This window comes from Tauraco erythrolophus, chromosome 21 (genome assembly GCF_009769465.1).
Source record: "Tauraco erythrolophus isolate bTauEry1 chromosome 21, bTauEry1.pri, whole genome shotgun sequence".
Lineage (NCBI taxonomy): Eukaryota > Metazoa > Chordata > Aves > Musophagiformes > Musophagidae > Tauraco > Tauraco erythrolophus.
The window spans coordinates 3,492,824-3,510,042 of NC_141485.1; the positions used below are offsets into that span (position 1 = coordinate 3,492,824).

General features: G+C 40.8%; 1 protein-coding gene across 5 annotated transcripts in view; it reads right to left on the reverse strand.

The window, feature by feature from the left end:
• The window catches only part of VMP1 (vacuole membrane protein 1), a 67,242-nt gene that overhangs the window by 32,485 nt on the left and 17,538 nt on the right, over window positions 1-17,219 (reverse strand). For all 5 annotated transcript variants that reach the window (XM_086624415.1, XM_086624417.1, XM_086624414.1 and 2 more), the window contains 2 exons: window positions 5,733-5,900; window positions 870-1,001 (listed from right to left, as the gene is read on the reverse strand). In XM_086624415.1, coding sequence (XP_086480541.1) covers window positions 870-1,001; window positions 5,733-5,900 — 300 coding nt within the window. The remainder of the gene's footprint in view (window positions 1-869; window positions 1,002-5,732; window positions 5,901-17,219) is intronic.

Consider the following 17,219-nt stretch of genomic DNA (forward strand, 5'->3'; position numbering starts at 1 on the left):
TATTTATTTGTATCAAGAAAATACCCTGGCAGAACATTTTAAAGACAGCAGTGCATGGTAAATAGCATCTGCTTTTTTTTTAATAGCAGTCTCATGACCTGTTTCAACTTAGTGGCAGACAAAACAGGGTAAGAAGGAAAAATACAGAAGAAAAATTCAGTGGCGAGTAGTTTGAAAAGTGTTTAATTTCTTCTAAGACACTATCAATAACTTGTGAAGAATACAAAAAACTCCTGACCTGAATGAAAAATTATCTACAATAATATCTGACCAATGTACAGCATCAGTTGCAAACTATGCTGTAACACAAGCAGTAGTTAATCCATCAAGAAAATAAAGGACAAGAGCAACAAAAAGGGATTCAGAGCAGTTTGGTTGCATTTTCACATCAGGAAAAATATGTTTCCTCAGGCTGATGAATGGGTCATGCACTGGCCCCTGAGGGTGTTAGCAGCAAGGCCGGCAAATGTCATCTGAAGGGCATGAGCTGACTGAACATCATCTCCTGGCCCAGGGAGGCTTTACATGCAGCTATAACAACCAGGATTTTGGAATAGCACCTCCTCTGTCACGGGTTTGTTAGCCTACTTTCTCCCTACCTTTATTTATTGTTCTTAGAAGTCTAAATAAATGCAGTATTTGTAGCAAATACTTTGACTGCACTATTGTATGTGCTTCAACAAGCTACATTCTTGTCCTCCCAACACCAGAGGTATCTCTACCCAGTGGAGGATCTTTTTCCACCCCTGGGAAGTCCCTTGTGAACTCACACCAGTTGATTTTTGGCCCATTCCCATTTCACTGGAATGGTTATTTACTCCATGTAGTTGCTCTGTGTTTTATTAATTCTGTTGTTTTGCTGTTCTTACTTGTGCAGTCTCTGCATGTTCCAGCATCTCCTCAAATTCCTGGTACTCTTCATCATCAGGTTCAGCACCAGAGAGTCGGGCCGCCCTTGCCATAAAATATGGAGGCAGCTCTCCAATGGCTGTGCCAGCACCCTGGGAAAAGAATAATTCTGATTTATTTTCATGTTTATTCTTAAATAGGAAACATGTGATAAGCACAGTCCCCTGGACATTTCAAGTGATTAGAACCGACGAGACCAGCTGCTTCGAGAAGCTTGCTTTTATCCCCCAGGTCAAATTTCTCCCGAATTCACACATGATGCTGGCTCCTTTGAAACCCCCCTTTCCTTCTTTAGCAAAATTCAGCTTCTCTCAGCTGCAAGCCAGTGGCTCCCCAGCTGGGGTCTGCAAGGTCAAGCCGACGCGCTCTGCGCATCTCCAGGGCCCTGCCGAGCGGCGCACTGCCCGGCTCCGGCAGCGCCCCGCACCCGGTGGCCGGCTGCGCCCGGAGCGGTGCGGAGGCTGCGGCTTGCCGCTGCTGCAGCCGCGGGGCCGGCCAGGCCGGGGGCCCGCTGTCCGGCACCGTCCCTGACTCAGCACAGCCCCGCCGTCTCACCCCACCGCGTGATGCCAGACACATTCGCCGGCATGTGACGGCCCTTGCTCCTGAGCAGCCTTCAAAATAATCTGGGAACTCCTCCCCGCTGCCGTCACGTAGTTTACTTGTTCAGTCATGAGACTTTGTGCAAGGGTTTATTAGAAAACAGGCTTGAGTTTTACTATAGCTGTGAGCAAGGAAAATAAGGTTAAGCAAAGCTTGATCCCGAGTTTTCTCTCTCCTTAAGATGGAATGAAAAAAGGCAAGAGAACTCGAGATGAAAGCATGGTTCCCTTCTCACCACAGGAAAATTATATTTGTTTTCTCAGGACATCAAATGACTCATTTCAATCTTGTGGGTAAAGGCAACTTTAGCTTAACCAAGGGAAAAAAAAGAAGAGAAAAGAGAGACAGAGCTAAGACTGAACATATGGATAAACAGAGGCTAATGAAACAGGAACTTGGATTAAAGTCAGAATGGTTTAAATATAGGACAGGTAACAGCACAATAGTTGGGCACCACACTGGAAAAGTGCTAAAACTTAGCTACATGCAGATGGCTTTTTCTTTCTTAGGGTCAGTTGTAACAAACGCTTTTCTATTCCTTTGAAGCAATGTGAAAGCTTTTCAATTTCCTTTGTTCCTGCTCTACATGCAGCTGCAAGCAAGGGAGAATTCCAGCTGCTGTGGATATTCCAAATCAACAGGTTGTGGTTTTAAATACCGCCGCTCTCTGCAGTCACCCAAACTGTTAAATTCTCGGTTTGAGCGTATGAAGTGCACAGCCTCGCATGTTTATACCCTTGTTTTCCACAGAAGAAAAATTTAAATGAGTGAAACAAGCTGAACTTCATTAATCTGCCTCTTTCTGGCACAAGGGAAGATAAGCCTGAAAACAGTAGCAACAACGTTTCAGAAAAATTAACTTGAGGTTATGTTCTCAGGGTGATGCAAGAAGAAAAAGTCACATTGCTTCTCCAGGCTCCGCCAATTTGCTTTGGCTTCGTTTTGCTCACTGAGGAAGAGGTTCACATGCGTGTACTGGACGTGAACTTTCTTTAAATTGGATAAGTCACATGCTCATTATTACAAAACATTTCAGAAGTTCAACAAAAATCATATGATTTCATGTCTGCTGCAGATAGGTTCCTTAAGTGCATTAAAAAAAAAAAAAGCAGCAATTAAGGGATCCAAACCAGTAACTTATTTAACTGCTTTTTGTAACATTAGCTGTCCATTTTCACCATTTAACTTTGAATGCCAGTTTTACATGGACATTCCCTGGCCTAACTGCAAACTGGAAAGGCAAATGCTAATCAAAATTCTTTTACACAAATACATTCAGAAAAGGAAACTGGGAAATTACTCCACTAGAAAGTCTTTTAAACAGACTTTATCCTGGTCAGGACACAGGCCGCCTGTTCTGCTAATCCTGAGCAATTAAACATTTTTATTCTTTCCCCTTATTTCTTGTAAAAAAAAAAACAACAAAAAAAGCTGCAACACATTAAAAATGTAGGGCACTATCGAATTCCTTGTCCCTGTGGGATGGAAGGCTGTGAAAACTGGCATACACCTAGCAGATTGTTTTTAAGAATCCTTCTGCAGGCCAGGACTGGCGGAGCCAACTTTTACAGTGATTGAAAAAAGCATCATTTTCATTTCACCTAATAATTCCTTAGATACAGTGATATTTAATCCTCATAACACTCATTATCAGCAAAAATGGCTACCACTGACATGCAGGGGACTAGTAATGATTTTAATCTCTGGAAAAAACTGTACCTGGTTTAAGTTGGCTGAAACCGCCGCTGATGTTTTTGTGATCTGAATCAAATCCCTTGTGCAGATAAATCCCCGTGTTCAAACCTTGCAGGATACTGAGTCTGGGTAGCTTTATAGTCAGAGGTCTGCAAGTCCCCACTGGGACCCTCCTGCTTTCAACATTTCACATGAAAACTTACACTGCTACCACCCTCCTGTCTCCCTCCAACAACCAAGGAGATCGGCCAGATTTCACTTTGGAGCCTTCCAACATAATTTCACTTTACAAGTCTAAAAGAAATGGGCTGTTGGTGCTGTTGTACCTATTCCTCACAGGGCTCCATGTGCTGCATTAGGAGCACATCTGTACACATCTGTTAATTTTTTTTTTTTGCATTTATCCAGGCTTTGTCATAAGTTCAGATTTTAGATCAAATTAGAAGTTGCTGCTATCATTAAAAAAAAACGAAGAAGAAAAAAATATTTTGTGAGCTCATTCAATCATACCCAGATTATTAAGAATTAAACTGAATACTCCTGATTTCAGTTTAAAAACAGATTTTTTTTTTTTTTTTTTTTTAAGTAAGGTTCTGATTTGCAAAAATTCAGACTTTTCACTTTCTGGAATTCACCATTGCTTTCCTATTAAGATGGATGTCTGGTTTGAGAGTGACAGAATCAAAAATAAGTTTCTTCAACAGCTTCCATAGAAAGTGAACTGGAATTAAGACAAAAGAAACATACTGGAAGAAGGAGCAGCAATTGCCAACTTGATTTGGCTTACAGGAAATTAGCAAGCAATGTTTATGTACTCATGAAACATTCCAAGAAAGCATAACATTACACTAGACACCACTGGTAGACAGAGGATGCTCCCAAGGGAAAATCTAGTGGAGACAGAGTTCAGTGAAAAGGTAGCTGACAGCGAATTTGAAGGCAAGAAGAAAGAAAGAAAGGGGGGGAAGAGGGGAATATGAACACGAACATTCTTGCTTGGTCCTATTCCCTTGTCCTTTCCCAAGCCTGAACCAAGAAACACAGCTCGAACAGAGACTGAAGGTACCGTTGGTGCTCCCTCACGCTGCTCAGCAGGACACAAGCTTCCCATTCTTGCAACTCTGCTAACTCATTTCTAAACTACTTAATTCTCATCATAGTTCAGTTATTTTACATGCTGAGGATTAAGCAATAGATGTTTACCCTGAGCTACATTCCTATTTTGCAACCCTAGAAACATAATTGTAAATGCCATTTTTATTACTCTAGTCTCCATTAAACAAACTTCAGCAGAGGGAGACGAGGAAGAAAATAAAAAGAAATCTTGTATTTATGATCTTATAAGTACTTGTACATTTAGCCACTTATCAAGCATTCAGGCAAGTCTGTCCTCTCGCTAGGAAGAGCCACATTTAAGATGTACTTTGCTCCTCGAGAGGGCTGTAAGTTCACTTTCTCTGTTACTGTTTTGACTTTGGTACTGCTACACATTATTGTAGTCTGTAACGCTTACAACCAAACCAGAACTTGTGTAAGTAACCCAGCTGCTGATAATTTTAAAAGTTATGCTGACCAAAGTTGCCTTAATATATCTTTTCATATCATTAGAAGGAATACAAGGGCAGACATCAGATACCATATATTTTCAGAATTTCCTCTCTACATTTGAATTGGACACCCAAGAATTTAATCAGCTAGAACAGGAGATCAGTAGTAAAATAAAGTTAATTTGGCATGCAGTTCACAGCAGATGCATCTGTGTAAACTGCAATTCAAAATAATCTATACATAATGAATAAAACATCTTAGCTGACCAAAATCCTCTGAAAAATCAAATTTCTATAAAAAGCTGCAGAAGGGAAAAAAAGGAAAACGGAAAGGAAGTTCCAATGACAGCATTTCCTAAGACCCTGCTCCACTTAAAAGCTAACCTGCTTTTTCTGTTTTAAGAGAAACGTTTGCCATCATTGAAACAGGCAGAGAAACAGAAATAAAATACATTAAAATGTGCAATGTAACACTCTCTTATTTAATCCAACCTATTGATGCAACCCAGAAAAACATTTCAGCTGTGATATTAGGGCCTGAGTCCTTCAGATGAGTTAACTGCAACTTCATTCAAGCTACAGGCTCAACATTTTGGGAATTATTTATTGCTTAACTGCACACAGTGTAAGACCTGACAGATCATATGGGATGCAGATACCCTTTCCGAAACTTACCTTTTCCATCAACAGCTTTGAAGTACATGAGCATTTTCTGCTAGCATTTAGAAAAGTAGTCAAGGCTGCAGTTGATAAGAGAGAGTTCAATAATATCCTATTACTTCTTTTCGAAGGACATTAAAATTACCCAGGGCTGGAATGTTGATCAGGAGAGCATCTATTCACATCACAGATATACCTGTTACTGTTAGCAGTGTGAGCTATCATTATTTTGCTAATTCAGGAATTTTTGTGTATTGCTGAACACAGAAATTAAGTACATAAATTAAAATTGCTTAAGTTTTGTAAATCAAACCTTACCCACATGCAGGCCTCCAGCCTGACTTTTGAGATGATAGCCCATAACGAGATGGATCCCTCAGTCGTCTCCTCATCAGGGCAGATAATTTGATCCGGGTAAGGAGGCTCAGGAAAATTAACTGAGTTACATTCATATGCAGCAAGAGTAACTGATGCTATGTGTGGACCCTGAAAAAACACAAGTAATTTCAAATGCATTTTATGTTAGTTATAATATAAGTTAAAAATCCACGTTTGTCCCTGATGCAAGGAACTTAAGCTAAAACTTAGTCTTTCTCACTTTGGCCATTAATATTGTTATATATGTAAAATGTTAGAGGTTTTTTTGACCATCTGAAGTGCAATGTTGAGCTATTAATGCTCTTTAAAAAAAAAAAAAAAAAAAAAAAAAAAAACACCAAAACTTAAGGAGCCTTTCAGCTCTTGCCATGCCATTGTACAGTAGTATGAGGTTGCCAACGATAAATAAGAACCCTGACTTCTTAAAAAAACAGGAAAATTTTCAAGACTTTAAAACGTTCTCCTTTAAAGTAGGTATTTATGGCCTACAGCTTTATTAGAGCCGGTGTTTTCCCTAATGTTGCTTTTAGAATTTAAATGCCACCATCGTCTATGTTAATTTTTTTTTTTTAAATGACTGGGACTTTATGACATCTTACAGTGGACTTTCTTAACTTTTGGATCTTTCTCCCAAAATCGGTTGCTGAATTTGTGTCAGTTTTTCTATTTATACAAGAAAGTGACCTTACTGCTGTTTGCTAAAAATGGTTTGAAACATAATCCAACACTTAAATGTTACTTAAATGCCATATAATTGAATTACTTCTAGTCTCCATCTTACATGAAAGTATTTTTTTGGATGGATCTCCAAATAAAACTAGCTTTAAAATCTATTCAAGAATTGAACTGCTACATACTTCAGAAACCTGAAAGAATTGCCATTATTTTAGTACAAAAGAAGTGAGAGGCAATTCAAATAGTCTACGGCCTGAACACTCGATGTTGTAGCTAAAAGAAATCAGTTAGCAAAAGGTCAGGGAAACATTGTCTGGGAAAGAAGAGAAGAGCTAAACTAAGGTCTTTTCATAAAGTCACAGATTCAAATAAATTTTCAAGTTTTCTTTACGTGCAGAACAAATTACTCAAACCTTAACTTCTGCTATTAATGATTTGATGGGTTTTGACGTCAAGTTGGGAAACATATTGTCAACAATTTTCTTCTACGTTTTTTCCCTTCAGTGAGTCATGTTTTATTAGACCAATAAGGGAGTCTGATACCCCCCAACCCAAACCAAAGCTAGATTTATTACAGCATAATGAGGGAAAGTATGACAGACCTCAGCACTGCCGTTGCCCTGCACAAGGTTTCCAAAGCCTACTTTGAAATGCAGGAGCCAGAGATATATTCAGAGGACCCTGCAGGCTTCATTTGCACATTAAAGGGTGAAATTCCACAGCAGGTCTCACATAAAAGGTGAAGTTCCATTGCGTTTTCTAGACTTGCTGGGAAGAAGATTTGAGCTGGGGTCACTCACGTCCCCATTTCAGGTCCCACTGAAGAGACCAGGGTACTGGACTTAGGCAATTACATTGATACTGTAATTTTTTAGTGGCAGTGAAATAAGAATGCTGAAAAAAATCAGTTATATTTTTCTATGTGACAGCTGTGACTACTGTTGTAATACATAAACAATTCAAAATAGAACCATTCTTCTGGTATGCAATTGGTAAAAGGCGAGCTGCTCCGATACCAAGCACATTCTTTTATTTCTTCCTTCTTACTTTACAAGAAACCAATTCAAAGTGCATTGGCATACTCTGGATTATATGAGATGATAAAGGAGGCACAGCCTCTCTCGTAAAAAAAAAAAAAAAAGATTAATTGAAGTAAAACCAAAAAAGAGGAGATCCAGAAGTTGATACACAAGAGTGTACACCCAGCAGCTTCATACCTAAACAAATAACCTATCTCTATTTTACTGATCGAGGACAGATGCAAAGAGAGAGTTGAAACTTTCTTCAAATTTTGAAGTACGCTTATGGCAAACCTGGGAACCACTTTCTCCACTGTACTCAGAAACTTGGGGAATTTAATCCCATCCCCTCCTTGCTCCTCCGCAGTCTGACAGCTACCTTGGGACAAAAAAAGGTCTCAAGCCATCTTCCTTAAATTAATGGTTTTCACCTGCAGAAATTTGCAATAAAATTCTCTTGAATAGCAAATTTGCATGGAGAAAATCCCCAGTACTTGAGTTGTAAATGACCGTTTCCTACGCTCCCTTGAGAGTAAGGGTAAGGTCGTTGCCAAGGTAGTGAGATATGGTGTGTGAATCAGGAAGTATGATTTTCAGTTCCACAAAATTTGGAAGACGTGCCACACTACAGTCTAACTACAGCCAGCTGCGACGGGAGACTGTTAGTTTCAGTTTTATAATAGTAAGAGACAAATTTAATCGCTACTAGTGAGGCCCCCAACCCCTGGTGAGGTTTCAGTGATGGCATTACCAGCATTTCTTCTCAAATTGCACACACGGTGTGCAAAGAAGACCATGCAATCTCAGGAGAGCAAGCAATGACAACAGGAGGCTGCTGCAGGAGCTTCTCGCCATGAGCAGCTTCTCTCCACAGAGCTGCCGTCCTTGAAATGGCTTAATGGTCTCAAAACGTTGCCTCCTGTTAAGAGAGTCTCAACAAACGTCTGCAAAGGGAAGAATTTTACAAGTATCCAATGGAAAAAAAGGCATTTCACAAAGCAGCCATAAACGGCCAAGGAGCCACCTGAAGACTACGCCAATTGAACCCAATTCTTCCACTGTAATGTAAACAATTCTATAATGGAAAAAAGTTGGAGTTATGGAACCCACAGAAGCCACATTTTAACTGGAATAAGAAATAAAGCATAAACGGTTCATTTAGAGTGATGAAGTGTGGAAGTACTGGAACTCGGAGCGAGCCAAAGGAAAGGAGAACAATCTTGTGTCCTCCTCTGGCAGCGGAGCCCAGCGTCCTGCTAGTCCAATGGACCACGTCTCCCAGCTTGGCAGGCTGCAGGCAACATCTCCGACATCTGCTTTTGTTCTAGCTCAGCTCTGAGAGCTTACATCGAGCACTCTTCCACAAAGCCCTGGTTACCAGGCACCTCAAAACAATGGCTGGCTAAACAGGACCATGGGATGGGGGGGAGGAAGAGTGGGAGGGTCACGGGGTGTTTCATAAGAGAGGGGCTTTACATTTAGCAATAGTGATGGTTTAACTCTGAATGGAACAGGGAAACAACTGCAAATGGGCTGTAGGTGCCACCTTTGGAAAATCCCAGTCAACACACACTCAGATGTTTTCTGTGCCAGAAGGATTAATTCTCATACCGTTTTTTAATCCTCTCCACAAATAATACCTCCTCCACCCTCTCCTCCTCCTTCTCTGTGTGGGGTCACAGTAAATACTCAGAGCGTTTTGCCTCTCCGCAACAGCTCTATTTATTTCAACACTTTAGGAAAACCTCTAAGATATCCCCTCTTTGACTCTGACTGGAGCTCTACCTTTGAAAAGGGCATTTGCAAAACTATTTTAAGCCCTGTCATACCAGACAACAAATACCAAAACCTGGTGATTTAGTAGACACGCCGCTTGCCAAATCGGGCAGAGTCGCTGAAATTCAAGGCATGTAAGATCCTGAACACCAACTGTCTTTCCCTCATCCTCTTCCAATGACTTTTTTTTTATTCTTTTAAATTGCAGGAGGCACTAACAAGGGCTAACAGAGAAGAAATTGAGAAACATTGTGCTGACTCGGGTGAGAAACATTTGCTTGCCACTGCTGACGACCAGAAGGAGCCTGTGGTTAGGCAGGAATGTGATTTGTTAGGAATATCTGTACAATTTACAAATCAAACAAGACAAGATCTGGTCATCAAGATCAACTCAACATAAATCTATTTTTTTAGGAATAGTAATTTAGGGGAGTTTGGAAATCCTTAGCTATACAACCCTAATGTCTCCTAGAAGGTAACCTCGAACTCTTGGACTCACAGGCCTTCAGAGAAGTTTTAGTTCAGTGATTGAAGGCATTCAAGTTAGAATAGACACTGCTAATCCTTATAAATAAGTTACTTTAAATGCTGTACTATGAAATTTCTCGAAAGTATAATCTCTTTATCTATAATTATGCTTGGAAATCCATCAGTGAAAGCAGAAAGAGACAGCAGGCACATGTTAAAAAAAAAAAATCAAGAAGTAAAATTCCTTAAAAACATGTTGGTTATAATACTTACAACAGAGAAGTCCTTACCATAAGGAAAAATGACTGAACAGCCAATTAAAAATTAATGATACTTTCACATTATTCATCATTCTGTGCACCTAGAGTGTGAACACAACTAAAGCTGCACACAAACTCCGTATCAAGTGTCGGTTTCTCACATGCCCCTTCACAGAACAGCCACCCTGCTGAAGTGACACGACCACGAGAACAACTACATCTAATTTTAACCTTTTACTTTTGGGGAAGACATAATTTTAGACTGTCTCTAATTTAGAAACATTTCACAAAGAAAAGTGATATGTCCACCAGCAAGAAAAATATTACAGTGAACTCATTGCTGAACTTAATGCACTAAAAATCTGTTTTCCTCCATGGATACACTGCTTTTCCTACTGGGTTCAAGACTCAGCCCTTCCATAGGGGGGAAACATGTCAAGCTAGATTTGATTAAGATAAATTGGAAAAACAAAAGCTTGGTTCTCATGGGAAACATCCTGCAAGCGTTGCCCCAGGCTGCGACTCATCTCATACTTATCTACGAAGTCAATACACCTCTCAAGAAAGGAACACCAAGTTACAGCATCTTTTTTTATCTCCAAGAGCAGCGGACAACTACCCACAAAGAAAACTGCTCTGTCATTAAGAGGGAAAAGCTTGATCTGGAGGTGGCTAGTAAATACGTCAATCTAGTCAGTCTGTCTGTGTTACAAGATTAAAACGTCTCGTGATTTTATATAGTGTCTGGTATGCAGTGCTGGCTGTAAATAGAGGCTCAGAACGAAGAAGGATCCCGTACCTAGAGCATCCTCAAGTGACACAAGCATCCATCAAGTGGTCAGGGCTCGTTTTAGCAGGCTGTCACGGCATTTCAAGCAATGTATTAATTTTACAATCATGTGTCTGTTAGCAAGTTTCTATTCCCACTTCGGTCAGCCTTGCCCCACAGCACAGCGCTGATGGAAATTCCAAACGATGAGCCACAAGCTCTGAATATGACTGAACAAGAACCACCAGGGGAACAGGCACGTGGTACTGCTGCATGCGTAACAGGGCCACGTTGCTACTGTGAGTAGTAACATGAAAAGCAGACGTTCCGTAAGGCTGTGCCCACGTTACTTTCTATAGGAGCAAACAGACTCATGTCAAGGAAAGGCACAATTGGAAGAATCCAAGTTTATCCTCTGGTGCTGACAGAAGACAAAAATAATCTGTCAGCATTCTCTCCTTGCCCTTCCCTAGCCACTCACTTATTATTCTGAAGAATAAATCACAGCATCTATTCAAATTGACACTAGTAGTGATGATGGGCTTTAACATCTCCAATTAGAGATCGTCTTGCACAGTTATCATTATTTCCAGCCTGTTCAAGGAAGCAGTGACATGAAAAGCATAAAGTTCAAGCTGTGCATTAAAAAAAAAAAAAACCCAACAAAAAAACAGATTTGAAGGGAGAAATGAGGAGAAAGACCAGTGATGAGGAAGTCAAGAGCTGATAACGAGAACAAGGAGTCAGCATCTGAAAGGTAAAGGTAAAGTCCATTAACCTTCAAAAGGAAGAAAAGGGTGCACCAATCATCATCCTACTAATTCCTCAGCTCGGTGCAAGTTTAAATCACTACGGCTGGCCAAGACGCTCAATATAGCTTAAATATTAATATGACATCAATATTTTGTGGAGTTCTGAAAAGTCGAAGTAAGGTAGCTAATCCTGCACAGATGGAGACACTTCACATTAGCTGTTTATTGCCACAGTTCCAGCTTTAGATAAACCGTCCGGACTCTGACGTACACGGCTTCCAGCAGCACTGGAGCCCATATATGGAACTCGCAGTCACACCATTTCGGGCTCTGACTCATGAGGTCCAGCAACTCACAGTGGGGCAATAAGGGAGGTTATTGCTTCCAGCTGTTCCACCAGCCCCTAAGCCAGAGGTTATCCCCCTGGGAGCAGGACAGCGAGACCGGCGGTGCCTGCTCGGTGGTTGCCAGGCTTGCACCCAGCGGAACTTCGAACTACCACGGATTTCAACTCACGTTAACACATCGGTCTGGGGCTTGAGGCTCAGTCCACAGCCTCCCAGACTGAGCTGCAGCAGTTGAAGGAACTCTTCTTCCACAGCATAAACTAAACCAGAGGCACTGGTTTCATTCGCTGCAGGTATCTATTGCTATCTGACACATACAACAACAGTGGGGGCACTTAGAGGGATTCAGACTCCAAAGGAACATTCTTCTCCTTGAAAATATCATTTTTAATCTCAGACTTTTTAAAAATGCAAACAAGCCACCAGCAGACTTAAGAAACACCCAGGTTACACAACTAATCTGGCAGCAGTGTCCAGTTTAATTCATTGGACCCTTCCAGTCCACCAGTGCATTATTAATATTGACGCTGCAGTTTCAAGCAGAACAGAGCCCATGTGGGCTTTAAGAAGGAGTTTCTGCCAAGAGATGGTTAGCAAAAGTGGTATTTTTTAAGTTATGCGTTGATTCAAGTATTCCAGGATGTTTCAGTTCATTGTAAAAAGCTTAGGACAGCTGGAGGAAGTAGGTTGAAAGGCACGAAGGAAACAAATGAGAGAATAAGAGTCACAAACAACCCGCACGCAAACAGGATCCATTTCAATTTATTTCCGAATTCATTTGGTTTAGGTTTGCAAGTTGACATGTGAATTGATGAACAGCACAGATTGAAAATGAGCACCTCAAAAATAATTCGGGGCTGGGAAGGGGAGCACTGCTGCACCCTCCCACCTGCCTGAGGCAGCTCAGCTTTTCTTTTTCACTTTTTCCTTTACACACAGAACCCATAGTTTTCTGGGTTACTCACACTAGTTTTGAACAATGGAGAAAGCAAAAACATGGAAAAAACATGGAAAGAGCAAAACTTCTCCTGAAGCTGACAATCACTATGAAAATACTCCTGTATTAAAGTCACAAGTAAATAAATGGAGGAAAAAAATGAGAGTAAGTTCTCTGGATTTCTAAATTACTCTGTCTGCTTCAAAAAAGTGGAGCAAGCCTTGTTTTGTGAGCTTTTCTTTTTAGAAGCACTTTAGTAATTTTATCATAAGTCTCCTTACAAGCTCAGCTCTGGAACCAGATAACTAAAAGCAATAAAGTTTGACTTTAAAAAGTTTTCAGTAGTCCTGGCAGGAAAAGGTTTTATTATTTGTGTTTTTGTTGAATTTTTGTTTATTTGTTTCTTTTTAAATTATTTACACCAACAACATTTTTTTTTTAAAAAAAAAGTTAATGGGCTCATTATTGCATAAGGTGTCTGGATTTTAAATCTTCAGATTCTAACCTAAACCAGTTCAGATAGGGCCAAAACACGACTCATTTCAGCTGCAAAGTACCACACATTCAGGAGACCAGAATGTGACCCCTTGCCAAAGCCAAACCCTGGAACCAATTCAGGACAAAAGCGAGACATTGAACCCTCAAGCCCAGATAAAACCCAAACCCTCTCTCTAAAGCCAGCGCTGTCAATAAGGACACTGTCTTTTCAACTCCCTTCTCTTTAAAGGCAGTTTTCTGTTCTTTTTCATGCCCTGAAATTATTGCCGTGCTCTCTTCCACTCTGCCCCAGAACGCCCCAGTAAGAATTAAAGTGACAAACTCACATATTATAGTTCTGAAAAAACTCCCACTCTTGTGTGACCTCCCCACACAAAACATTCCTATTGTACCTCACGTTTCCTGTTTGTGCTGGTCCACAACCACCCGGCCACCACTGAAAACCTTTTCAGCAGTTGCTCCACTTGGCTCTCGCAGCCAGCAAGCACAGATTCATATTTAAGAAACAAAAACACAAACAAAAGCAAACAGCCAAAGTTCGCTCTGCACTTTTGACCGGTAAGGAATTCGCTTCCATTCATCCCCCACTGTTACGGGTTCTACCAGACCATACACAGAAGGGACATTTATCACCCGCTTCTCGCGCGAGACTTTTTGATAGGCAATAACTCTAAGCTGATGTTGTTTGCCTCCACCACAGCTTTTGCAATCCCTCTGCCGGAGCTGAGCTGAAACCGGATCACGAGGCAGAGCGTTACGTGAAGACGGCGATGGCGGCGCGGTCCCAACCCAACCACGCGCTCCATCTAGTGTCCCCAGCTCCGCCGGGGCCCACCAGCAGCTCCTTCCTGTCATGCTGCGGCAGCAAACAGACCTCTCCGACACGTACAAATGTAAGAAATTCCCAACGAGTTACCCTCAGTCATCATCTTTTGGTAATCAGGTGATTCATGCCGTTTATATTTTGATATACTACCAGTAGAAGAGGAAATATCTCGGGACCAAGAAAAAAAAAAAAAAGCTGTGTGCTGCTAAAAATGGTATTTAGAGTCATTAATCATAATACTTTTCTTTCCTACAGAACCACATCACAATTACTATTTTTAAAGTGTTGTTTTTAAAGAATTGTGAAAAAACTTCAATGGACTTTGGGAAAATAAGCCAGCAGACTTGTTTTGAAAGTGTTAGAATAAAAAGGATTCTTGGAAGAGTGGCCTGCTTCCCTACTTCTGCGCTGAAGATCTGCTCAGTGCCAGCCCTTAGCTCAGTGCCAGCCCTCAGCTCAGTGCCAATTTGCAGCATGAGAATCGTTTCCCAAAAAGCCATGTCAGGTTTTACATTTCGTGCTGGCTACAACTAAGGAAGCAGCATTAAACTAGGAAGTAATACAGCAGAGAATGTTTAGACACTTTACAACACACATGAAGTTTTTGCATCGCAGAAATAGCAATAAAAAGCCTATGATCAAGCTAAATAAATTGACCTCTCCCTCCTAGACGGACATGTATGCAGCAAGAATGTTTTGGTGGCCAACAAAATCTGAATCAGATGTGAACTGATATTAACCAGGGGCAGAAACATCCCCCGCAAACTGAGACTGCTTTAGATTTTAAAATCTACTTCAAGCAGACTGTTTCCAAGCGCTCTCTTCTCAGCTAACCCCAGGATCTCTCCTGGCACTCGAATTCGTGCCGCTCCAAAAAGCGGCTGGTGAGAGATGCTCCCAAGAATCCAGACAAATGACAGTTTTCAACACTGGAAAAGCAGCTAACGCGGCCATGGAAAGCAGACATCCAGAGCCGCTCACACACCGCATCTATTGCGTAACCGCTGTGATTTGCCCAGCTGGCAGGCGGCGCTTATGAACAGCTTGACATGAAAATCGTTGTACCCACTAAATGGAGGGCTGTATTTAAAAAAAGATGCACCTGTGTGACAGCTGAAGAAGTTCAGGCGCAGTGTCTGAACAGGTGCCTGCATGCCATCAATTCCTTCCCGTTGGCCCTTAATGGCAGAGACAATACTGCAAGCATCAACAAGAGCTCCGCAGCACATGGGTGGGCCCAGGAGCATTGTTCTCCAAGCATGTAATTGCATTCCCAACAATCTCACTGTACATACAGATGTAAAATGAGCAATTAATTAAAAGCAATTTTAAAACACTTACTGAGTCTATTCTCTATTGCCAGTAAATCCAGGCACTAAAGCAGAAGAGGATTTGCTGTTTTGTAACTTTTCATTTCTTCAAATGAATCATAGAATGGAGGGTTGGAAGGGAACCCAAAGATCATCCAGTTCCAACCTCCCTGCCATGGGCAGGGACACCCTCCACTACACCAGGTTGCCCAAAGCCCCATCCAACCTGGCCTTGAACACTTCCAGGGATGGGGCAGCCACAACTTCTCTGGGCAACCTGTGCCAGTGCCTCACCACCATCTGAGTGAAAAATTTCTTTCTTAGATCTAATCTAAATCTGCCCTCTTTCAGTTTAAAGCCATTATGAATGAAGAATAAGTTTTACCATAATGAAGAAACATTATTAAAGTATATAGAACATGGCAAGTAGATATACACTCATGTAGAAGTTAATACAGCAAGTTCCCCACTTAGATTATCCTATTTCTACTTTTAGAGGCAATGGCTGCACAATTAACAAAGCAAATTAGTTTAAGACTCCTCTTTTTGAAAGCTGGAGCTCCTAATTGCATTGTTTCCAGATGGGTTAAATCCAGTATACTATTCTGAAATAAATTATCCTTAAAAGCTGCATCAACAGTCTTAAGTTAGTACTCTGAGTTCCCTTTCACACAAGGTGTAGGCTCAAACTGAGAAAATATGAAGGACTGTATCACTACGTCGATAGCATATTAAACGGCGATGTTGCTGATATAGCTGAATTGACAAGAATATTAACAACAGTGCAGGAACTTAAAAGGGCAGCACACTGTGAGGGCAATAAACCCTAAATAAAGTGTTTTTACGCTCCCACCGCCATCTACTGGCTACAAAGCCATATGTATTCCACCACGTCAGGAACCATGCAGTGTTCGGACAAGCCTTCAGTGCCCAGAAAAGTGTTAATTGACTTGAATTTACAGTTCATGCTAATCACTAAATCTTGCAGGAGAAAAGAGGAAAACTTGCTTCTCTCTCTTCCTACCTTCACTGCCTTTATGCAATTCTCTCAATGTAATAGAAACGTGCTTACCTGACTTGCATACTTAAAGCAAACAAATATTTCTCCTGTATTGTTACACATTAGATGTTGATGGTATAGTTTTATTACGTTTTATTCTATAACTACCTTCTAATTATTTAGTGCAATCTATTTTGTCTGTTTTTCCCCCAACAAAGTTAAGTGAAACCTTGCCTCTTACATTCCAAATAAATATCTTCTCTAACAATATTAAACTAAATTTCTTTTCCTTGGTGATGCACCTCCCTGTAATCTTTGGAAGGCTGTTCACCTCCTGCACAGCCACCTTAAATTATATTGATAAACCAATAGAGAAGTTGTATTTAGTATATATGGTACTTTAATGTCAGCTCAGGTCATGGCATAAATATATCCACCAAGCTCACATACCCCACAGAAAGTGATACGTTATGAAATTTAATTTGTCTTCTATTAAAGTATTTTAGAACTATTTACACATCTAGATTTTTAAATAAAGAGTAAAATAAAGTCAATTAATTCTACCTTCTTGTATGAAAAAAAAAAGTGGTGCTGTCTTATGAAGACTTCTTTATGTGACAGAATCATCCTGGAGTGGCCTAGGGTATAAAGTGACAGGGCACCTCGGTTCGGGACTGGTAATTTTGATTGATTCTCCCTCTGTCCAGCCCATGTGTCTTACTGTTCCAAAACTATTAACAGCATCATCTCTGCAAGTCAGAAATATCTGTACATTGCCAATTCACTGCTG